General features: G+C 40.1%; 1 protein-coding gene across 6 annotated transcripts in view; it reads right to left on the minus strand.

The window, feature by feature from the left end:
- Positions 1-26254, minus strand: part of pleca (plectin a) — a 113942-nt gene that overhangs the window by 57954 nt on the left and 29734 nt on the right. For 2 of the 6 annotated variants that reach the window (XM_080045621.1, XM_080045619.1), the window contains exon 1: positions 17849-17929. The exons of the other annotated variants lie outside the window; for them this stretch is intronic. In XM_080045621.1, the coding sequence (XP_079901747.1) occupies positions 17849-17894 (46 nt within the window). In that variant the 5' untranslated portion in view covers positions 17895-17929. Of the gene's footprint in view, positions 1-17848; positions 17930-26254 lie in introns of those variants that run through there. 6 annotated transcript variants of the gene reach the window in all.

A 26254-nucleotide genomic window follows, 5' to 3' on the forward strand; every position in this document is an offset into this window, starting at 1 on the left:
TGTAAATATATACTTGGGAACCTTGGGGAATGCTACTTAAAGATGAAGATAAAATGACCAGACTGGACTGTCCGTGTCCCAACATACAGGATGTGCAACATACATTATGCCCAACACAGTAGCACGACAGGCTTTGAAGCAGTAAGCTGCTTGTCCAGCAGATGGCAGATTTATCTCCATCAGTCATTCATGTGCAAACACAACTCAATAAAAATATCCAGATATATGTAAAGTACTACTGTGAAAGTGAAAACTCAAAAGCTCAATGGTTTAAAATATCTGAAAATGTGTTCAAGGACTAAAAACTGCACAAAAAATCCATTTAAAAAAGTATTAAAACTCAAAGTTTGAGGTATTCAAAGATTGACTACTCCATATTAGTAAAAAACTACAGAATATATGCATCATTTCATATAAACTATAGTTTTCCTTAACTTTTTCTAATAGGCTTAAATCTCCTTCAGCTACACTGTATGTAAATGTACATATTTATTTACATGCCTCAATGTAATTACAGACAAACTACAGCATGATAAAGTCACAGACAAGTTTTCCCATGGGGATACTGTACACTCTATGTGTGCGATCATTTAGACTATAAATAAACACTGTACGATAATTGCCAATGTCTGTACCATCTGTAAAAACATACAGGATATCAGGATGAGTCAGACTAAAAAGTCAAACACAATGCCCCATATTAACATGCAAGTTACATCTTTCTATTTGATTTTGCTTTTACACATCTCATGGGAATCATTTACAAATATTTGTAGTGTAGATGAAACAGATCAGTGTTTAACATCATGAGACACACTAAATGCAGGGTGTGGCCTGATTGTGCAGCACACTCAGATTCCTAATTTGAGCACAGACGGCAGCACCAACAGCTCAGTGACATCGGCTTGATAAAAAAAATAAAAGGACTTAAATGGAGGAATTAATCCTTAGTTTCAGTTATTGCAGCTTCTATTGGCTGAAGTGTGAAAAACGGTAGGTACTAGGTATATCTACAGTATATACAGTCTATGTGTTATGCTTACTCCTTGTGTTGACACAATTTGTCATGCATCGAGTTAAAATGAAGCCTAATTGACAGTCTGGTTGTTATTTAGCTGTATGGAAAACGACAAGACCATTACTTGTATTGTTAGAAGATCAAATTATGCCTCTCCCAGCTTCACAAACACAGGCTGTGCCCATAGTAACGCCCAGATATCCTCTACTGCAGATGATAGGAAAGAAACGAACAGGAAAAGAGGAGGAAGAAGAGGAGGAGGAAGAAGAACTAAGGCAAGATCAAACCTTCCAGGGAGTCGGGCCAGACCATCTGAACATCCTGCTCCTTCTCGGGACCCTCTGTGAGGACACTCTGGTCTTCTTGAAGCAGGGTGGTCTTCAGGCCAGGGATTAAAGGGACTTCAGGGCCCGGGCAGCCTGTTTGAAAGGCCACATTGGAGTAGGTCTCTGAGGTGACATGAACTTCAGAGATGGTTTTTATGTGAATGATCTTATCCATGACTTTCTGGGTATCAATGTCATAATCCACCATTTCTTCCACAGTCAAGTCCCTTAAATTGCGTGTGGATGTTGATGGAGGGGTTGCAGAGTCACGGTGAGGATCAGACTCAGCAGTTTGATTTTTGGTCCCAGGGCAGAAGACCTTAACATTTGCCAGTTTCATGATATTCTCTTCAGGAACCACATCAGCCTCTTCAAGAACAACTCCATCTTTTCTGCCCTGCTGTTCTTCCTTCATAGTACACTCTGCCAGCAAAGGGATTGTTTGCCGGTCCACCATCAGATGGTCAATTTCGGGTACTACCTCTCGAAGAACCTTGGAGGCCAAAAATGAGGTTTCTCCTCTCATCACATCTGGGATCAACTCTTCTGTGAGATCTTTAATTGCAACCTCTTGCATTTTCAGACATTCAGACTCTCCTAAAGCCAATTTCTGCAGGTCTTCCTTCACCCGGGCGCAAGTAGTCGTGTGGACGATTGGCATTTCTTTGGAGAAGGTTGGTGCAATTGAGGAAGTAGGGACTGAAGATACAGGCAGCTTGGCCTCCTTCACTAAGTCAGGACATACTTTGGTGGGGTCTTCAGTGAGTAGACTAGAAGCTCCAAATCTTTTCCTGTTAGGCTCCTTGGCCAAACATTCCTCTCCTTTGTAGAAATGGATGTCCCCCTTTAAGAAGGTCTGAATTCCAAGATGGCCACTTGATGCATCTGTCTGGTAGAGGCCTCTGTAGTACTTTGGAGATCTCTCAGATTGCTCTTGCTCTTCTCCAACTCTCTTGTGGCGGTAAATGTGTCTGTCCATCAAGGTTTCTTGGATTTCTCTCCCAGGCTTGGGTTTTGGTGGTTGGCCTTTCACCGCTTGGCCTCGAGCAGAGGGTGCAGGCTGCCGAACGCGGTGATAGGGTGCTGGCATGATCTCCGGTGGCACGTGCAGGTATTCTCGCAGGAATTCAACTCCTTTGTCGGTAAGATAGTAATAGGCATGTTTCCAAGCAAAGGTCTCCCTGACACAGCCCTTGGATTTGAGGGAACCCATAGCGCAGATCACTTTGAGGTTGGAAACCCACTTGATTTCTGGGTGCATGGACTGTGGACGCTTGTCCTTTTTGACTACGAGGACGCCATCTTGAAAGAGAAGCTCATAGATTGCCCTCAGATCAGCCAAGGGCATCACCATTCCAGCCACCATTTCGACTTCTGGTTTTCTTTCTACTTCCTCAATGAATAATTCTTCTCAAAATATTTCTGACTGCAACAAATATCACACCTGTTTGACCCTTCCTATTAAATCAATTGTGCTTTACTTTGGTTAAAAAATTTATCTACCAAATAGTTAGCATGAGTCAGCATTGAGCAACAGCGATGCTCACCACCCCTCCTACCTTTGCCAGTCCCAGGCAGAGAGAGAAACTGTAGATGAGATGCGAGGGAGGAGAGTCGAAGTGGGTGTGTGCACTCAGGATGGAAACAGAAACTAAAAGGGACTGGAGGGGGCCGAGATGAGAAGTTTTGTACCTTGTGGTTCTAATGGGCATTACTGGAATAAACTCACTACCATGATCTCATTAGCAGCTGCTTTTAAACATGATCAAATCAAAGATATGAACCAGACAAACAAAGATTGTCACACTCTTGATGACACATAGAGCCTATAGAATGCTCTTTTGTAAATATGAATAACCTTGATGTAATTGCAATGTAGTTATATAGCTTTTATGTTATTGTTAAAGATTTGGGAAATACAAATATTTTCCCTTAGTTCTGATTTTTCAATAATCCTGTAGTTTGCTGGTGTGAAAATCAGAGACTGATAAAAGATAACTAACTTGTTTTTTTTGTACCCAGAATAACAAAAGAGTCACATCCCACTCATTGCCTGTACTTAGTTGGTAACAAATTTCTATAACGGATTTCTTGAATCCAATCAGATAGAACAATATGTCCCCTTAATAAGGTGTAACAATATTAAAGTTATACTTTACAATATGCAGGTCTCCATTCAGAACTGCAATCAGTCAGAATAATTTTTTTTCAATATGAGATTAAACCACAGTCAAAAAGCATGTTTTTATGTTAATGTAATTCAAGTCTCTTCTCCTGTGTGAAAGCAGAACATTTGGTAACATCTCATCCTCTGTCTGGTGTACAGACTTCTTACAGATGACTATGAATCACAGTTTATGCAAATGAAGTTGGTTTACAATTGATGCTCTGTTTGCAAAACCGAGAGTAGCGTATCCGGGGGCCAACATATCAAAATTGACTTCATCTGATAGGTGGCAGAGATGACTCACACAAACCACTATCAATATGCGTAATGGAAGAACAACCATCCAGACAAAACACCTCAGGTATAGCTAAAGCAAATCTACAACTTTAACTTCACTAAGAAGAGAGATGTTTGATATTTAGCATTTCACTATGACGAAAATAACCTTTACAAAATGTAACAGCACTCTATGGAAACTACTGAATGTGCTCAAATAATACACTTCATAAACTCACAATCCCTCTCTAAAGGATGGGAGTTGCGTCAGAGTTCTTCCTGGAAAACTAAACGTAAAGGTCAACTCACTGGAAGAGTCCTACCTTTTTTCTACATAATCCTAACCCATCGCCAACATCCCCAATCAGCCAACTCTGCAAACCTAAATGGAAAAGCCATCGAGTCATTTATTTCCCTTAAGAGAGGACAATTGTGCCTGTGTTTAATCCTCCTACTCTGCCTCCTCTGAGAATTATCCACTATGGAAAGCCAAAATGGAGTCCAGGATACAAACGGGAGGTTTGGAAAATGTTTGCAGGGGATGGAGATTTTCCCCTTTATTTAAATGATGTGGTAGGAATCATGCCCTCCTCTGAGAGTTGTACTTTAACTCACAAATATCAGCATAAAGCACATACTGCAGTGCCCTCTGTAGATCACATTAAGACACAAAGGCTGTACATATAGCACTCAGTACAGTAGTGAATAGTATAGAATAGTGATGAGATAACTGAGAAGATTCAAGTTTTGCAAGCACTGAAGAACATCTGGAGTCATGATTTAGTTTTGGGGAGTCAACGTTCACATTTTATCCCTCGCAAACATTTATAATCCCCTTAATGGAAATCAAATTTAGCTAAAACAAATAAATAAATAAAAATTATGTGAAACAGATTCCTGCTCTATTGGGAGCAACATTTCATAACAAATTGGTGGGAAAAACAGCGCGCTGAAGAGACAATAAGCTTATTAAGGACTCCAGGAGGCCTGAGCTGAACAGATTAATGTAGTCTTAATTAAGTTTCCTTCGTACAAAGACAATAGAATGCATCTGAAAGTCCTTTTAGTGACACTGAACTCCACCCTTATGGGGCATGCTGGAAACATAAAAACAATCACTGCAAGTTCTTTATGCATCAAACCAGGTTCCATCAGGCAAATAATGTGCTGCCAGTTCTCTGGTATTGTGATAGCTTGTCACTGTAATATGAAAAATGATAAACTGAGTGCAGTAAGTGAAAATGGCTGTAAGAATGAATCACAAATCATAAACATGCTTAAAATGCTGCTTTGTTGGCGACGGTAAAGTCTTGATATATTGCACGGCAGATAAAATCGCTCATGACGAAGAAAAATCAAAATCCTGCACCGGTTTCACAGTGCGAGGGAATTTAATTCTATTATGTTGGTTCATCTAAAACCTGTGTTGAGTTTGCGTTATCTCCATGTGGTCTCCATTACCTTCCTGTGGCTCTAAATCAAACCAAACAGCAACACCACAATCTGCAGATGGATGGAAACGAACCAGCCATGTACCTGCGTCAAACCTCTTCTAGCTTTGGCTCGCAACAAACGAAAGCTTTTCTTCTTACACACAGCACACAAGGTATTGGCTATAACACAGGGATACATCTATAAACATACGCTACTGATTCAACCAATAAACTAGCAACCAAATGGGAAATAATAAGCTATGGGCAAATCCCCAAAACACACTGATTATTCTGAGAAGTTAATGAAGCTATTACGCAAACCCAGCAACCTGCGACTGGACATAAATTAAGAAGTCAATTTAGTTCTTGGTCCTTTTGAAAAGTCATTGCCATGGTGGACGAAGCAGAGGACAAGTGAAAGGAGGCCACTCAAGGTGACAGTGGCTGCTCTGTATAAAAACCCATTCACTTTCTTCTGGCAGATTGAGTGCTCCCCACATTCCAGACTTTATAGTGAGTCATTTAAAGTTATATGGGAAACCTCCAGGTCGTTAAATGCAAAAAAAAAAATGACATTTGGAAACAGCAAAGTTGGGAAAACCTGGAAGGAGCATCGCTTAAACAATATACATGAGGACAGCACATTGAGTTTAGTACTTTATTATATTAACACACAACTAAGAAACTGGAAGTGCTGCTGTCCTCATCTTTATTTCAACATGTGTGCTTGTGAAGGACTCAGCACCCAGTAATAGTGAGTATTTTTCCATTTTGAGTTGAGCAAATTATTTCCTATTTTTGATTCCTTATTCTAAACAAAATAATCACACATCTGGTGATAGATAAGAATAATTTATGATTTTTTAATTCTAAATATGAGGCCCAATGGCACAGCGCCTGTTCTGCGTTTAGGGAGGGGCGGCCCTGAATAAATGCATAAATGTGCAGCTCAATAAACATATATGCAAGTACAGAAAAGCTCAAGGTCATTCTGGAAGGCAAACCGCAATAAAAACCACTGGATATCTAGTAAATGATGTATCAAAGGGTGTCACTTCATCTGTCTTCGCCTGTGTTCTTTCTGTTCTTTCTGTTCTAGGGATGGTTTTTACATCTGTCCACCTCATGTTCACTGGATTTTCAAATATTTTTCTGATTCAAAATACATATTTTCCCCAAAGGCAAGCTGATCATCCACTGATGTGCCTCATACAAAATAGTCAAGATTCAAAAGCAAAACACTCAATTTGAGTTGTAACCCTTTATTTGTTGGGACCGATACATAAGGACGGCATTACTTTTCAGGCCTTTGTTCAGGCATTAAATGTCTCACTAAGGCTATTTATCCCTCCCAACACAAAAATAAACCTGTGTGAGCAGAAAGCAAAGCTTTACCGAAACATAATCCTATAATCATTAAAAAAAAATGTAGCTACTAACTAAAATATAATAAATAATTTAAAAAAAACTCTACGGTTAGAAGCTTACACAGATTTTATGCGTAACTTCAATGCATTGGAAAAAGTCTAAAAATATAAATATTTGGCGGTCATAACCATAACAACAAGCTGTCACGCTATCACAACTGATTCTGAAACAAACAAGCGTGTCTGTGGTGAGCAGGCAGCAGGCAGACGAGTAGAGGGGTTTCCCAGTGAGGCCACCAAGGGCTTTCCCTGGCTTCACACCTACGGTACATGACCACAAACTGTCCTTGATCAGGGTGCTGGCTGCTGAATCTAAAACGCTCACAGGGTGCTGATCTGTTGCCGACATATGGTAATAAACAAGATAAGATTTTGAACCACTATCAAGTCAGTAGGATCAGTCAGGTGCTTTTTCATGTGTTATTTCATTTACAAGTGACTTCACAAGATAGGTGATGAGTTATGGACACTATTGCCCAGCCCTATCTTGTACTCTTGTCCCTCTTTCAAACTTATAGAATCGCTGTTGCAAGCTCAACCCACAAACAACAATGTTTTCTCCTCAGTTACCGGTGCACTGTTATGACGATGGCACCTACTGTACAAATTAGAGTGTTTATCCGGGTGTGATGTTCACGTCAATGCCAATCGCAGGTGAAGTCGATAAATACATTTGTTCCAGAATTTTTAAGTTTTAAGGATGTTTTCTGGCCAATGTGAAAGGGGGATTTTAGTCAAGTGTTTCCCTACTTCTGTGAAATGTTTGGCTAGGAATCCAACACACTGCATCACTCAATCTGCAAAACCGATGGGACCATTTATTTTATTTTTAGTATTAGGAAAGTACATCATGAACTAAGAAATACAAAAGCAAAGCAGCACCAACCAATTGGGAAAAAGTTTAAGCTGGTGTTGCACAAACCAGTGGGGCTATAAATGTTGTTCTGTTTATAAGCTTTGAACAGGAGCTGTCTAGAGGGCAAACGAGGTAAAGTGGCCCTCAGTATGAGCAGCTAATGGACTGTGCATCGTGATTTTTTTTTTCTTTTCTTTTTTGCGAAAACCACCAAGCATTTATGAGAAAATCCCATGTGGCAACTCAACAAAGGAGGCAAGGAGCAGCCGCAGAGTCGGCAGAACTATATAGAGCTTTTAAAGTGGAAATGCTTCTCAGTGCAGAGGGGGCAGAAGTTAGTTTGGCTGAAGTCTCCCTGAGCTAAAATGGGCGACTTGGATGGAGGACTCAGGTCTGCCCTTTGTCAGAGTTGCCAGTTTTGTCAGATCGTATCATAAGAGCATCGTGTGATTAAAAAGGAACCACGCCGGAGCAATGGAAAAGGCGCGTGTGTGTGTGTGTGTGTGTGTGTGTGTGTGTGTGTGTGTGTGTGTGTGTGTGTGTGTGTGTGTGTGTGTGTGTGTGTGTGTGCGTGCGTGCATGTGTGTGTGTCAGAGAGGAAGAGACTGCTGGCCACTGCAGTGAGTCATCATAAAAACCCCATGGTAGGGTGTGGTCGGCCCGGAATGCCTGTAACCGTGGAAACATGACACACCACGGAAATATGAGTAAATACAGTGTGGAGGCCAGAGCAGCGGTCGGAGGAGATAGCATCGCCACTGGCAACCACGCTAAACACACAGGCAGGCGCTTCCTGGAAGTGAGAGTGGATCTGTGGCTCATCACCGTGGTAACCTCAGCTGACCAATCCAAAAGTCTCAGATAATAAAATAAAAACATTAAAAAAAAAATATCAAAGAAAAACTGCCAGTTTCAATTCTGGATATAGTGAGAGGAGAACGGTTTTGACATTATGTTGGAGAAGGGGATTTTTCCTGTTACCATGCACACACACACACTTCTCCTGTCACAATAAAAACCTGAACCCCCCCAAAATATAACATGACCAAGGGGAATTCTAAATTGCTTTATTAAAGAAACACTCCACGGAAAATGTATAATTTAAAGTAGCTACGAGGAACTTTGAAATATTTCTGAAAAAGTCAAATTTTTCCTCTGATGATCAGAAATGACATGTAACAGCAAATGAGACCATATGTGCAAAAAATACTATTTTTACAGATTTTTTTAATGCCTTAAATAACTACAGATGAAGCGAGTAAAAAATACTACTGCTTTTGTCCAAAGGGCGTGCAAGAATGAACACAAAATAAAAGTTCCTCGGAGCACATTTAAGTATCCAAACTATTCATAAGTTCCAAACCATCATAGTTCCTCCTTCACAAACACACACCTTCTGGCTCATGCTTTTGACTCCTTGACAGTTTTAGAAGTTCTGCTGAATGCAACAATTTGAGTTATTTACTGGTGGTAGGATCGCTATGTTCAGTATGTTTACCACTGTGATAACCAACAGAAGAAGTCCATTATGCTGCAGGAGTGGCAGTGAAATATTTCGATGAAGAATTTGTTGTTTTTTTACTTGTGTAATTGCTGTGAATTGAAACCATTTCCCAGAAGGCAGCAAGCCAAATAATGTTTTAGGGCCACATTGTATGCTTACAGAGAGTGAAACGCAAGAGATAGGAGCTTTCATTCAAGTTCACCTCACGTGGCTTTCAATTTAAAAAAAAAAAGTTGCACACAAAAATGGTGGCATTAAATAGGACGTTGATAGTACATGGACAATATCTAGCAAGTGTCTTAAGGACATTAGCTCAACCTGGCAAGAACAGAGGATACAATAAATATCACGGAATATTAGCTTCTTGTTTTTCAGGGTATTTTGTTTTACAAAACATACTTTTTAAAACCCACCCAGTAGTTTGCTAGTTCTCGTACGAAATCAGTTATGCACGACAAAATCAGCTATGCATATCTACACAGAAGAACCTGATTAAAACCTGGCTGATATACAAACAATGTAGTAACTGTGTTCAGTTAAATTAACACACACACATAGCTACAGAGAAGCAACTGTTTCTCCGTGGAGAGTCTCAAGGTCTCAATCAGCTCCACTCCTCATTAAAAAGCCCTAATTCTCAGACTTGGAACACTGTCTTCTTGGGACGCCGACTAACAAGCACATGAAGAAGAAACTGTGTCACAACAGTTGCATTCATTGTGAGGAGGATATCACCCGAGGGAATTTAAGGTGCTGGCTAATACACCCACCGTGGTGTAATAATGGTCCCTTCTGATGCCACATAAGCAAGAACAAAACGTAAAGGGACTTAAAGACCCGGTTGACCACCCTGTAGTTACATTCCTATTTGCTGCTGGAAAGACCCTGAGGATACGTTGTCAACATGATATGTGTAGGGGGGCATTTCTAAAGCCCTATATATCAGCTTTGACCTGCTATTAAACCTATACAGGACAGTGTAAAAGTAGCTACTTTAAAATGCACCCTTTCACTCAGTACACCCCTAGCCTACATTCCCACCCTTGACCAGATCACTCCCAGACTTTTCGCACCACCCTGAGAAAACAATGCAGGATAGTGCTACCGTGGAGGAGGTCTTGTGAGGATAGGAACAGATTTTTTTTTCATATGGTGCGGCGCCTTGCTGGCTGTCGTTTGGCTCGGCTGTCTTGCCTGCGGAGAGGGTTGGCATACAGACAGCCCCAGAAGCTTTTATAACTTTCTCTCATGCCAGGCAAAGTTCTAGAAATGGCACAAGGGCGACAGCTTTATGACTGACAATTACTGAGAAAACTTCAAACCATCAATAGGATGCATTTGAAAAAAAAAAATCTCAAGGGTATATATTTTGGCCTGATGCTAAATTATAGTATACATCATGGGCAGGGAACTTGAGCTACATGGAAGTTCGTGCAGTGGTTTTTAAGACTTTAATATTTCTCATAACGCCTACAAAAGTCAATAAATATAATTTCTGAAACAAATTAGATGACGTTGAAAGTTGTTGAAATTATTTTTGAAATTGCCAAATATGAAGATGTATTGACGAGGATCACTGATTTTCTATAATTGTGAATTCAATATATCTTTAAATACTAGAAATTCGTTTAGACATTGTGTATAAACTTTATGATTCCTTGTAAAAGTAATTGTTTTCGCTGTACTATCACACATTAACTGGACCCTCACACTAGTAAAATAACTGTCCAGCACATGGGATTCATTCCTCTCACCAAAGATTTCCCTGCAGATACAGAAGTACAGACACAAATGGAACGCCTCAAACTGCAAATAAAATCCATTTGATTCACTTGGCGCGACATCAGAGGAGAATATAGTGTGTCAGACATAATGACAAACATCCTGCAGCCCTTTCATACCACCGACAACAACAGCAGCCCAGTCTCCTCATGCACTATCATTGTTATGTCAGATAAAAAGCTGTATTCATTTGAAAGTCAAGCCATGTACAAAGCTGGTGTTTCACAAGTGGAAAAAAAGACATTTGGATGAATGGGGACATTGTGACAAAGACAAGAAGAGACCCCAAAAAGTCTATAACACTATCTGGTCTGAGAAGAACACTTAATTACCATAAATAAATAGGACATTTGGGATAAAGAAACAGACAACAGTTTGGTCTGCTGCTCACCCGTTCTGTGGCACCTCACAGCCTACGGTGGCCCACACAGTAGCCTCAGCTCAAACCAGAACACTGTAGCGTTTAAAAGGCAGGAACAGCAACTTACCTAGAAGAAAAAAACACACAAGAGAAAGGAGAAAACGTAGTTAGACAAAATGTAGTTTGTTTGGTTTCTTAGGCTATAATTTAATGTGCATCTGATGTAAATCGTATGTTGTTTTTTCTTTAGGATGTACATTAACAACAGGTGAATGTCCTGCCAACGAAAAAAACTAGCCTTTAAGCTAACATTTACATTTTCATTTATGTACAATGTCCCTTTAAAAATCAACAAAGAACTGAATTGAATGTAGTTAGTTCCCAAGTGAAATATCCATTATTTCAAAAACAACAAATCTCAATCTCAATCTTAAACCTAACAGCCTGCATGAATGGGAAAAAAAAAGTACATTTTTGCAACGCATTTTTAAGACACACACATACAAACACCAAGTGATACAGCAGTCGTTAATGGATTGAACGGTGCCACACCCACTGGAGAAAATGGCTTTAATGGGATAAGATTAATGTGTTGACCACAAAACAATCCAACGAACAATTATAAACCTAAAACTACAGGCCGACATTATGGCAATGTCTGTGGACATAGCAGCTGTCTTTATAGCACTTAACTCCTGCAATACTGTATCAGCCTGCAGTAGCTTCAGCAACAGTACCCCCTCCTGGAAACGCCAGGTACTGATGCAACACTGTTCTATACTTCTATAACAAGTGGTTTAGGAGTCACCTGTTTTCAATCCCCATTCTGCCTGACAAAACAAAGCATACGGATTGTAATACCGTCCCACCGAGGGAAGGATTAGACTGGAGATGATTGGAGAGGATGTGTCGAGTTACTGGAGCAGTTGCCCTTTTAAAACGGCAGGAAACCTGGGGGTTAATGAGTTCATATAATCACATCTGTTACAAGTCAGAAGGCAACTGATCCAAGATGGACGCCAGACAAATCCACCAGCATCACTGACAGGCTCCATGACAGCTCTAACCGGATTACACAGACTATTAGGGAAGAGTACAGGCCCCAAGGCCGACCACACATCCACTACTAAGACTGAGTTATAGGCTACTACACCTAGAATACACAACTCTTCATTATACAAGGGGACTCAATTAGGACAATGGATTGAATTGATTGTATTCAATGTGTTGTAGTAAATGCTTTCTGGTGATGGTAACCATTAGTTTGTATTAGTTGCTCTGTTTAGTCCATTGCTTTTACACAAACCAGACATGTGAGTAGTGATTCAAAGGTCTAGCAGCAGCAGGCTATCCCAACCCTGGTATGACCTAGAATGCACTCATACAGTATTTAAAGGTACAGTGTGTTATATCGGAGTATTTAGCTGCATCAAGTGGCCTTGCTTACAACTACCTTTCAGAGAATTTGAATAAATTATGATGGCCTTCAAAGTCAAGAAGCTAGTTACTAAAGATGGCTAATTAAATTAAAAAAATATTTATTAAGAATTTAAATGTCTATAGATGTCTTTTCATTTCTCTGCCTGCAATATAAACTCAACACGGCGTGACTCCAGCCTTTCTCATCTGGAGTGAATCAAATATCTGGCCGGACAGAAACAGGTGAGGAATCTGTCCAGCGATTCCTGCAGCTCAAATATCGACCGAAGCATCTGAGAGACGCTGAATATCTTCTGCTATCGAAACCGAGAGAGAGAGAGAGAGAGAGAGAGAGAGAGGGAGAGAGAGAGAGGGAGAGAGAGAGAGAGAGTGACATATGAGCCCTTCATGTCTGAGCAAGAAATACAGACAGGATGTTTACGTCAGCGACATCAAACAGACACGCAGAGGGAAAAAAAACACTCGACAACATGAGACGTTCAAAAACTGTAGTGAAGTGTCACATCTAAATTTCACCCCATTTTGGCGCATTTGAATCAAAAACCCAAACCCAAGCAATGTCCTGCTCCAACTGCAGCAGCCACTTATTGATCGCCTGCATTTTCCTCATGGATCATTTTATGCTGGGAAATGTTGGCGAGATAAATGCTGATTTAAAAGTGGACTCAGCGATTGTGGAGAATGCTTGTTGTCAAAATTGCTTTTTGTCCAAATCAGTAAATATCTCCTCATGATGATCCGCTACCTATCTATACGGTGTGTGCGCTAAAAAAAAAATCAGATGTTAATACACAGCCTAGGCTCTGTAAACTGGTATGGTGCTAGCTACATGGGGCCCCCCTTTGCTTACATACCAGTTTGCAGAGCCTAGGTTGTGTATTAACACACACAGTACAGACAGGGAGCGGATATTCACAGATTTTGACAAAAAGTAATTTTGACAACAAGCATTCTCCAGAATCGCTGACTCCACCTTTAATGCCCGACTAGACCGTTATATCTGCAGATATCAAACAGAACACGACCGGAGACACACGTGCAAGATACTGTGAGGAAATAAGGAAGCAACTCGCTCAAACCCAGATAACAGATCACAATCTAGAGAGACCATGAATGTATAGCTCATATCAGGGAAGGAAACTGCATAATAACCCTGTCATGATGTTAACCATGTTGTTATTCAATTTACTGCAATCCGGCCTGTCAATCAAGGCAAAGGGAGGTTCATGTGATGGTCCTAAGAAGTCTTGATGCTTAGATAATGTCTGCTAAAAACAAATGGTCAGTCCTTAGAGCTGCAGGGCATCCTACCAGACTCTGTATGAACAGTACATACATAACCCTTCATAGAGTCTAAACAATGGCTGATGCTGCCTGAGCACCTGTCACTGTTATTATGCAAAACGGGAATAAACTAAAACTGTTATTATCATATAATGCACCTGCAGTCCATGATCATGGTTTTTTGATTATTGTGTCTGAACAATTATAGACACGTTTGAAAACATTTGACACATGTTTTAGTGCTTTAGTATGCTACACTTTGTGTCTATATAGTTAGCACGATGTCAGCCCTAAACTGCTGCATCATGCCTATTATCCAAAATTCTGGGGTTGGGGTGATTTGTGCCACAAGACAACTTTTTTTCCGAAAGCTATATTTCTTAAACAGTTTATTGCCAGGGATGCACAACATCCTGAAATATATGTACATATTTGAGTTGGAGACATAACAGTCAAGGCCTCACTTTAAAATCACTTTGAGTAAAAAGTTGCACAACTCTCCCCTATTACCACTTTGACTTAATACGTTTAAAATGGTCTACCTGTTTTACGTCTTACCATTTAATGAACATGCATAAAACACAGATACTTTATTACTGGGACAGTATGATAATGTTGAGAACAATAATTCTTAAACTATCTTAACCATATTGAGGTGTAGCTGTGTCTGCAGATTCCAATAGTGAACCTTTCCGAATGTCAGAAAACCACTTTGCCTCTTTGCTATGTGCGTCTATGTGACACTAAAGCGCTCAGAGGTGAAGTGCACTGACCCTTGCTCTGAACTGCTTTTGAACTGGATATCCCCCTGGTATGGAACCACCCTGCTTAAAAGCCCAGATATCTTCCTTTAACTAACACATATCCTACAGAAAGTATCATTCACAACACTGCAGGAAGAAAGAAAGAAAGAAAGAAAAAGAGGGAGTGTTGAAATGGAAACATAAACACACATCTACAGAGAAAACTAATGGTGGAGCTCCACAAAGGCCAAAGGTTAAAGCAGGTTAAGTGTGGCAACAGGCTGGGATATTAGCTCATTGTTAAGAAGCGGAGGGGATTGTGTTCATATTGGGTTGTAGTTTATTTTGTTGTTATAATAAAACTATTCAAAAAACTTTAAAAAAACTTGGCAGTATAGAACACTGCAAATCAGGCAACAGAACAGATTAACACACCATACAAGAATAACAGATAATATAAAGAAAGTGAGCAAAGTGAGTGAAGTAGAAGAAATTGTCTTCAATATTTTCTGCGCAAGTGCAGTATCTTTCAATTATCCAATGAATAGCTAATTGTAGCTCCTTGGATTTTTCCAAGTCAAGACCCTGAGCAGGTTGATAGGAAGAAGTAGAAGAGAATAGAATAGGTGCCCATTTGTTGAATTCTATTGTAAGTGAAATGTCACCAAATTCACATCTATAGTGTCTTAGCCTGTCTCTCAACACATACAGTAGTTAATCAACGGGCTGCTGTGTTAAAGAGTTCATTCTGCACCAAGTGCCTGGAAACAGCTGACAGTAACGGACAATGGGAGCGATTGGTCTGGAGGTGACGACGTGTTTACAAATGAAGTGAGCTGCAGCGCTGTCCCATGTATTAAGTCACTCCATTGGGAGCGCTCAGTGAAGCGAGGGAGCCTTTGTTTCGGTCAGCCACTGGGGAAAAAAACATTCTCAGCCCTATCCGAGGTGGGTGGGTACTCCTTCAGATCCCTGTCCAGGATAATTTAAAATGCCCTCAGACCGCCCAGAAAGCAGAGCTCCAAAAAAAGTGTCACCACCACATTTCACCAAGGCCAAAATACTCCAAACAAACCTCAACTCCCCACAGAACAACTTTTTAAGAAGAGTCCTGTCTTTATGGTCTGAGCCAGATTCACCACTATGGTCGGGTCTGGTCTGCTCAAATTGGAAGCTTTCTGTCTCTATAAATGCCAGTTGCTCTGATGTTAATCCTTTAAAAAGGTGGAGTAAGCGATTCTGGAGAACGCTTGTTGACTAAATCACTTTTTGTCAAAAAGAATGGGGAAATGTCCACATTATCCACACACACAGTATACAGACAGGTAGGTAGCGGTTTGTGAGGAGATATTCACTGATTTTTAACACATTTTTTTTGACAACAAGCATTCTCCAGAATCTCTGACTCCACCTTTAAGACAGAGAGTGTAGAAAAGTAGCGCACACTCTCTATGACCTGAATAACTGATGAATTAAGTCTGAACCTAGGCAGACATGCAGAAAATAGTGGTACCTGCAGGGTACAGACGGGAGAGATATTGAAATATGAAGCCTTGGGGACAAAACTGGTTCTTAATATCCTTACTATTGGTTGTATGCCATCTTTAAAAAAGCTGTACATCAGCAAGTGCCTTTAGGTCTAAAGACATTAAATACACAGTCATATTGGTTAAAGGCGCACTATGTAACTTTGGGTGTGTCAGAGAATTGAAAATGTTCTAAGGTATATTCTCATAACTGAATAAACAAACTTAACTCACAGGAAAATTGGACCACAGGAACACTGTTTGAACTAAGAAAGCGACATGAAAAGTTACTGTTTCACTGTTGTTGTTTACAGCAGAAGGGCCCACAGTTTGCTTTACAAACATATTCTAGAGTTGTATTTCGGTTTTGTGTTTAAAAAATAATTCTGCTCTGATCTATGATGACATAATTATTCAACACTAAGAATTGCACGTACAGAGTAAACATGTTTTTTAAATTAACAGCAGGCTCTGCAAATGTAAACAAATCCCCCTCCCCTGAAACTGCAGAGTGCACCTTTAACTCAAATGTGTTGTCATAGCGACAATCTGTGAAAATGTGTCAGATGGTTTGCATCAATTTTACACATTTTGATCTGTACCAAAAAAAGGATAGAGATTTGATAACCCTAAACAGTCTTAACGGAGCACTATAGTTGTATAGTTTGGACATTCATGATCATGACCGGATTTCTCAGTCTGTGACAGTGAAGTGAAGTTAAATAGTTTGACACCTGTGAAAGAGGGAGGAGCCAACTCTGCTAATGTAAACACTGGTGGTATAGGAAACAATCTAACCATGCTTCACCCTCACATGTTTTAGCGTCCCTTTATGCAATAAACATATTAACACTTGTCCTTACACCTTACATTTTTATGCAATAGAGAAAAGTGCACTTGAACTATTATGCACCATGTTGTTGATGAGGTTTAAATGTGTGTTTGTTTGTTTTTTTGTATATTTTCTTGGTTTTAATCCTGTTTATTATGTTGTTATGAAGCAATCCTGCACTGTGCCCAAGCCAAAGTTCCATTCTCCCCCTGACCAGCGGCAGACAAGCACAGCAAACTACTAATACAGATGTCACTACACTCACTTTATAGGAACTAACACTATAGACACTAACACTATAGACACTAACACTATAGACATTAACACTATAGACAAACTAGTCTTTCTGCACCAACGGTCCCGTCCCGGACTGAGGGGTAGGGCCAGAGCACTGCTGTTACCGCGGCGATGCAGCAGCAGCCGATCCACTCTGCTGCAATGTGCCGCATGCAGCAGCAGCAGCAGCAGCTTCCCACAGCAGCATCTCACACACACACACACAAACACCCTTGTTAAACACACACACACACACACACAACACAAACACCATCGTAAAACACACATCTCAGCACAATAGTTTACCCCCTGACCCCTGGCTCAAACCCCATTGGTCACAAGAGGAACAATAGCTTTTTCATCCACAAAAACACGCCGAGAACAGCAGGATTAGAATTCCTGAAATCCTTCAAAACTGAACTTTTTTCTTTTTTTTTTCTTGTGCAGCCTTGCAGGCATACGATGAGGAAGTCCCTCACAACCGGAGATGGATTGTGGGAAAAACAGGGCGGTCCTGTCAGCATATGAGGGTGACTGACTACAACAAAATAATATGAAAGAAGAAAAAAAAGTGCAGAGGAGAGCTTTAATTAGTACCTTTGAGAGAGCTGATCTCATGCTGAATGGACCTTCCAGAATCCATGCTGGTGATGACAGCTTGAGGCTCTGAGCAGCGAACAGTCTATGAGCTCTGCAAGGTCAGCTCAGGAGAAAAACACCACGCTGACGCTGGAGGATGTAAAACGTCTCTCTCTGCTAACGGTAAGCTCTTTCTATCCAGCCCCTCTCTCTCTCTCTCTCTCTCTCTCTCTGCCTCTCTCTCTCACTCACTCGCTCTCTCTCTCTTTGCTCTGCCACAAGAATTGGCAGCTATGTGTTTTTGTTCACTCCCTTTCTTTGCCTTGCTGCACACACACACACACACACACACACACACACACACACACGCACAGTCCCGTCAGAAGCAGAGACACGGTGGAAGAAAGGAGCACACACCTCCTTCCGTTCCACCTCTCACTCCTCCCTGGTGTTGCCCCGTGTGTCTCACAGTCACGCTGCGCCGTCACATCACCACAGTGTGAGTATATGGCTATATATCCAAGCAGCCGATACAGAGCGTGTGAAATGATGATGTTTTGACTGAGTGGTACGAGGTGAGTAGGAAAAAATACTGCTGAAGGGGACTCACTTCCTCCTCCTACAAGGAACGTGTAAATATTTCTGAAACAGTCTCATTTTTCCTCTGATGATAAAAATGACCTGTAACAGCTAATTAGACCATCAGCGAAAACAACCCTATTATTATATAGTTATTATGAATGCCTGTGCTCCCTAAAAAAATGCTCACGCTGTCAACAGGCGCTCGGGTACTGATATTACAACTTTTTTCCAAAGGTGCCGCTAAAATCAAACAAAAACTGAAAGTTACTTGTTTCAAACAAACATACCCGCAGCCATCTTTCTTGTTTACTATCATGGCTTCGTCAGTGCATGCCCGGCACTGTCGTCATCTGGTTACGTCCGCCCCAGAGACCCATACATAGGGATCTGGCCCACCCATATCAGATAGAACGATTTGATTGGCAGGTCAGAATTTTCCGACATAGTTAATGAGCTCCAATGGATCGTGTCCAGACCAACAGGCTGAGCAAATTTAAATTTGCCAGCGGCAGGTCTGGATTTCCAGGCTAGCTTATCTCCTAAACTCTACTGGTTTAGGAGATAAAATAAATAATGCATGTCTTGAAACAATGAACTTAACGCAAGATATATTCACTTGGTGGTTTATTTCTCCTCCATCGGGACAACGCTGCCAGTGACTCAGCGTTACTCACCCCTAAAATACTGAACCATCGGAGAAGAAAAGCCTTTTATTTTTTCATGACACATGCTGCAGAGTGGACCTTGGCTCTCAGAGGGGTTCAGATGACGCAGCACTTTTTAGGAAACTCAACTTCACTGCAATGTGATTGTGAACACTATTAAATGACACGACATGATCTTCTTTAAAATGCATCAGAACAACTATGAACTTGACTCTGCAATAGTTTACACCGCGTTCCTTTAAACCACTAATTAGAGCTGCAAAACAAATTCCCACCGATAAATGAAATGTGAGTTGTGTGTTCACCGCCCTCAGGGAACTGACAGTTACACAAGTGATAATGAGTCATATATATAATGATGAAATATTATAATACTAAGAAAACAATCCAAAGCGTCAATTATAGTAAATGCACCGTGATGAGTCATTGAAGTTTACAGTGTTGAATCCTTGACAGTTATTATTTCAGAAGATGGCAGTCAAGGTTATGTTGACTTTGACTCAGCAGTCCTTCCTCAGGCCTCCAGTGACCGCTTTGTGCTGTGCTGTGGACATCTGAAGTCAGCAATACTGGAAAATGCCTTATAGTATGAATGGTATAGGAATGAAGTTTATACTGAACTTCTTCCTGCTCCTTTTCAGGTATTTCAATGCTGGTTAAGTGAATATATGTTGTAATGTGCTTTTTATTTTTCTTATTTGTGAAGTAATTTGAAAAACATTTTTTGCTTTTTTTTTTTTTTTTTTGCATTATTTTGATATGTTTGAATTATATTCATTCATTCAATGGACTGACAAAGTGCATATGCATCTACTATACACGTAAATTTGACCAGACGTGGAAAACGTACAACATGATGTACATGTGACTGCACACCACTCTAACTAGATTTAAAAGATTTTAGCTAATAACAATAATTCTGTTAGTATGTAAATATATGCAAATTATTTTGTAGTTCAAATACTTGAGTGCATGCATGCCAATTGGGTTACATTTGTTTCATTTCTGCACTGTAACTCTTTTTTATTTATTTTTTTATTTTGAAAGATATTTTTTGGTATTTTTCTGCTTTATTAGACAGTTTGGAGAGACAGAGTTGAAATGGGGCAGAGAGGGGAATGCCATGCAGAGAACGACCACGAGCCGGATACGAACCTGTGGTCTGCTGCTTCTGAGGACTGAGCCTCTTTGTGGTTTTCCCCAACTGAATTACAGCACGCACTTTTGAATAAATTATCTGTTGTCAAAACAGTATACCAACAGACTGGTTATGAGAAATGCCAGCTCAACTGCAGGTGAAATACATGAGTCACTTACACACACAATCAGAGATCATTGTAACAGATTAATCACACCATTTTGTTAATAGGCTTAAACTCTATAAAATGGAGAAAGGGCTAAAGTGAATTTGTAGCCAAGCTGATGAAACTTTGGATGACTAATACAGTGCTGAAAAAAATAAAGGGTTAATACACAGCTTAAACGGGTAAGTTGCTAGCTAAGGTGGCCCTCCTTTCTTTATGTACCATTTGGTTACCAGTTTACAGAACATAGGCTGTCTAACATTTAACACCAGATATTTTTTTCAGCGCACACACACTACAGAGGGGTAGCACATTGTGCAGACTAGATATTCACAGACTACTTCGATAAATGATTTTAAAAAGTTATTACTGTACAATTCATTGACCATGTATGTCAGAAATATTCAACTGTTCCAAAGAGCATTGCTTTGAAAGCTGCTTTTTGTGATACAAAATAAAATGGCTGAAATATTTCAGATTTGGGTACAAACTGTTTGCAGACACTAAACACAATAACGATAACAGAATTTAAAAATGTCCGGACACAAAACAAAGCTCTCTTTATGAGGTAAATCAAAAACACGACACAGGCATTACGCTAAATGACCTGGAAGGGAATCTTATTTTTTTCAAATCTTTCAGACACAAATGGGAAGTGATCTGGTTCTATATAAAGATAGACATGAGCAGATGAGGAGATGTTATGCTCAGCCTTTTGGTTATGGAGGAAGCTATTTCTCTCTTCTCACACGGAGCTGCTGAATTCAACAGCCTGTCTCCGACCTTGCACGGTGTCAAACACACACACACACACACACACACACACACACACACACACACACACACACGCTGATCCTGCATCTTCCACTTGAGACCGACTGAGCTGCCAAATGATTACGTCGGAGTCTGAGGAAACTGGTACCGATGTAAGACACCTGGATGACAAATTGCATCACACTGTTGTGACATATCTTGGGCCTTGGGTTCTCTACTGCCTTGGGCTACGGTCAAGAAATTATTCAGGAGGCTGTAATGACCCCATTTCAAATCAATACACAATGGCTTTAACTGACCCCACACAACATGATACAAGGTAAGCTGCTTATTTTAAATAAGTCTGTATAATAATAAATGATATAATGTCTATATGTGATTTAATCACTTTAATTGTATGAAGGTCAATGAATATAACTTTTTTTTCTTGTATTTTTTGTTGTTGTGTTTTTACATACTTTATACTGTCTGTCTGAAATAAAGTTCAATTCAATTATCCCAATGCTCCATTGTAATGCCTCCTGCCCAAACAGCTGCCCTTTGTGATTCTGTCTCTAGACAACAAGAACGCAATTACACAATAAAACATGGCGTCTCTCCCAAATCACAGAGGTCCGTCCTGTTTAATGATATTTTCCACTTTGTTGTGACTCACACAGGGGACCTTTAATCCCTAAAATGAAGGCACTCAGACAAATTGACACAGACAAAACTTTTTTCTAAATTCTGTACTCCTGAGAGCCGTTGTTCCTAAGTCTTATAATGCATCTGAAGCATTTTATTGGACCTCGTACGGTTCAGTGGACAATCTGTGAGAAAGCAATGCATCAGACACGACTCAGCGAAATCGTTTTTGATCTGTAAATGTTTCACATTCTTAAAAAAAAAGAAAAAAAAGTACTTCCTGCGAAAAAATAAATGCTACGATGAATTTATGGGATGTTCAACCCATCTTCCTCACGGCAGACATTTTGACTGTTCACAGCAGGTGTAAATGATAGCTGACCTGATGGATCAGCTCCACTGAGGTGTGGCCGTAAGAAGTCATGACAGTGAGCCAACAACATGCACAGTACGTATGGAACGCGTGCAGCCAAATAGAATTCAGCCATCGGCAATATTAACCATTTGAGTTGACAAGTCAAAATATATTTTGAAAGATAATAGTGAACTACCAGACAGCAGTGGTTTGTTCAGGTCTGATATTCATCTAAATCACTGTTCAGAATCATAAAATGAAATCATTTGAACGCCTCTGGTCAATAAGGACTCGCTCCTCACTAGTCCATTACATCATAGGGCTTTAAATCACGACGGGATTCAACTGCTTACATAGACATCAATAATACTACAGCAGTTGTCAAATCATAATGCAACATTGGAGTGTTCAACACACAAGTGTATTTGATCTAACAAGGCTCGAATCTGAAACGCTAGTTCTTCTCTTCAGAGAAAGTAGATCCAAAAAATAAAACCAAGCTTCCACCGATGGAGGAGAGAAGAGCAAAGGCCTCCACACCAAAGACCTGTTGCCCGCGGTGATGACAGGCGGTAAACATGACGCAGCAGCTGGCACCTGGAACATCATCTTAATCAAGAGATCAGACTCTGTAATGAGAGATAACACACTCACTACATGACCATCTCTCTACTAAACATCTACCGTAAGAAACAAATGTGTACTCAAAAATACAAATATTTAAAATTAAAATATACATTGTGCTGCATATTTTTATGTTTTTATAATGTTATTCTACACGTTTGGAGGGACTTAAATAGACGCATGTTTACATCAGTCTATATGTATTCAAAAGCGGAAGAGATGAAGCTGTAATATTCACATCTTGATGCCAATTATCAGAGAGGAAGTGTGAGATATATGATACATCTACATGAGTCACTTTTTATAGCACCGTCTATTTTGGCACCAAAAACACTTGGGTTGGGTTTGATACGTGATGTGGAAAAATTTACTTTGGCTTCACCAGAATCAACATGGAATATAAATAAGACAAGAGTAAACTAAATCAAAACATTGGGAGAGCTTGGAAATTAAAGGTGCACTTTGTAACTTTGGGTGTGTCAGAGAAGTGAACATTTTCTAAGGTATATTCTTATTACTGAATAAACTTAATTTACTCACAGGAAAATGTGATCCCTGGAACACTGTTTGAAGTTAGAAAGCTACCTGAAAATGTACTGCTTCACTGTTGTTGTTTACAGCAGCAGGGCCTACAGTTTGGTTTACAAACATATTCTGGTCTTACATTTGGGTTCCAGGTTCCACAAAATAATTTGTTTTGAGTTATGATTATAGAAATTGTTCAATACTTGAGGACAAGAGTTACATGAAGAGAAAATATGATTTGTAAACTAACAGGCTATGCATATGTTAACAAATGACCCTGACCTGAAACTGCATAATGCACCTTTAAATCATAGGCAAACAAATGCAGTTATACAGGCCTATTATTTATTTTTGAAAGGTGGTACAATATGCCACCTGACTGCACTAGCGGGTAAGTCGGTGTGTGTGTGTGTATGTGCGTGTGTGCGTGCGTGTGTGTCTGTCTGTTTCCGTGCAGCTGTTCAACACATTGATGCCAAAGTCTCATCATGTCTCTCTGAATGAGAGGTGGATGACCTGATCCACCTGCTCCACCCCGCTCTGGGATGTGGGCCGTCCCGCCGTGGAGTTCAGCCATTACACACTGGAGCCGGACCAGGACACTCTGTGGTGGGGGGAGGGGGGGGGGGAGCTAAAGGGCCAAACCAAATCTCAGACTGTCTATGAGTTGCCTAGATTCAATCAAGTGATATCAATGTCCATGTGCAGTTGTTGCAGGCCATCTCCACACACACACACACGCAAACAAACACACGCACGCACACACAGGCACACACACATGCAAACACACACACACACACAAACACACACACAAAATCCAGTCAGGGAGTCAACTGTCAGCAGCTAAAAATAATCTCTTTACTATTGCCACTCCCTGCTTCCCTCACGCATCAAAATAGGCTCATGCAACAGTTTGTGTGAGTAATATTCCCATCATCAGAGGTGTCATTTTTCAGACATTTTACCATTTTATTTACTGACTAAAAAGACAATAGAAACATTGTAGATTAATTTTACGAGTTTCTTTTTTGTTTTAACGCTCGCCCGGTCACGCCCTTGTGTCCTGTCTTTTCTCAGTCTGATGAGTTGATGATGTGTGAATTTTTTTTTCATAATTATTGTGAGCAATTAATTAACCCCGCCCCGTATTCCAACTGCTCTGCCAAAAAAATCCACCACAAGTAAAACCAGTTAGAAACAAACTGGCTTTTCAAATTAACTGTGTAGTTGCTAATATTGTATAATATGATTATATTGGTCAATGAAACTAGTTTTGTTCAACAACACCTATGAGCTCATTCCTTCTCAGCTTTGAATCAATATAAATGTCCCTGTTGAATCTCTGCTCCATACAGTAGCTCTGCTCATATATATTGCTATGACGAGAGAGAGGGACAGCAGAGTTAACTGAGGATACATGGAAAAGGCTGCAGTGCTTCTCAAACTCGGGCACCCTGCTGGTAAAAAAAATAGCACATGCCAACCAGCCTCACCAGCTCACTGCGGAAATTCCTGGCATTAGTCTGGCTTACTGTAGCATACCAGACCCAGGGTGCTAGGTCTATTAATCCACCCACTAGGATCTATGTAAGGCCAGTGTGTGTCTCTGAGTGTGTGTACCCTTATATCACACACAGGTTAGGACGAGGGATGAGCAGTCGACACACGATGACACTCAAACAGTGACTTATATTCTAGCAAGACTTTAAAGGTGGAGTCAGTGATACTGGAAAAAAAGCTTGTGGTCAAAATCCCTTTCTCTCATTATCAGTCAAATCGATCTGCTACCTGTCCATACTGTGAGCGTGCTGAAAGAAAATCTGGTGTATAGTAACTGGTATGTAAACAAAGGGTATGTGAAAAAAGGTGGCCCACCGGAGCTATCAAAAATGCTTGTTTACAGAGCCCAGGCTGTGTATTATGACCAGATCTTTTTTCAGTACACATACACAGTACGGACAAGTAATGGATCGTGAGGAGATATTCACAGATTTTGACAAAAATGTATTTTGACAACAAGCATTTCTTCAGAATAGCTGACTCCACCTTTAAGGCTGCACTACATATAGGCAGATTCAGACAGCACTCTTAAATACAATGCTAATGAACGCTAACCACCATTTGGAAATATAATATTTTTGTCTATTTTTGTGGCCACATAATCTTTTATCGACCATGCATTACAGGATACAATGACAGTTTGTATCTGACTGTATCGTGGAGACAGATATCTCCCGGCAACCAGACAGAGTTATCTATCACTGATCGATGACATCATGGTCCTCACAGACAGATTAGAATGAGTGTGTGTCACTGCTAACAGTCACTACCTCACCAGGTGCACTGCAGACTCACTATGACTTCTGTATCTGTAGCTCCAAACACTGGAAAAGTAAACACTGACATCACACTAATACATCACCTGGGGTTAATCGTTAAAACACATTGATTCTTTCTCACTTTCTGCAATAAGTGTCTGAGTGTAAAACAGGCAGAGGAAGCTAAAAGAGAACTGGGATTATATCCATTCAGTTGCCTATATTATGAACAATCTAATTGTTATCCATCAATCTAGTGATTAGCTACAAGGTCTTATCTTTAACATGACAAAAAATAAATGCCAGTCACATGATACCAGTGAAACATGTCTTGATTGTTGATAACTTAGACCAATATAACTAAAAAGGGTAACGTTTTCATATTCTATAAATATATATGTTGTGTCCATTTTCGACAAATTATCAATTATAATAGTTTTTTTTCCGCTGAACATTTTTTGAAACAGAGATATTTTAAAAATGTTCAAAGCAGTGAAATCAAAAAAGAAATATTTGTAATTGAAAATAGAAGTTAATTCATGACTAGGTTTCTCTGGATTGTTTATGGATGTGGAAGACCATTAGATTTGGTCGAAACTAAGCTTTTCTGCTTCTGCTCCTTTTGTCAGAAGTTATATTTTGGTAACATCATT

This window comes from Ammodytes marinus (assembly GCF_949987685.1).
Source record: "Ammodytes marinus genome assembly, chromosome: 17".
In the NCBI taxonomy this organism is placed as follows: Eukaryota; Metazoa; Chordata; class Actinopteri; order Uranoscopiformes; family Ammodytidae; genus Ammodytes; species Ammodytes marinus.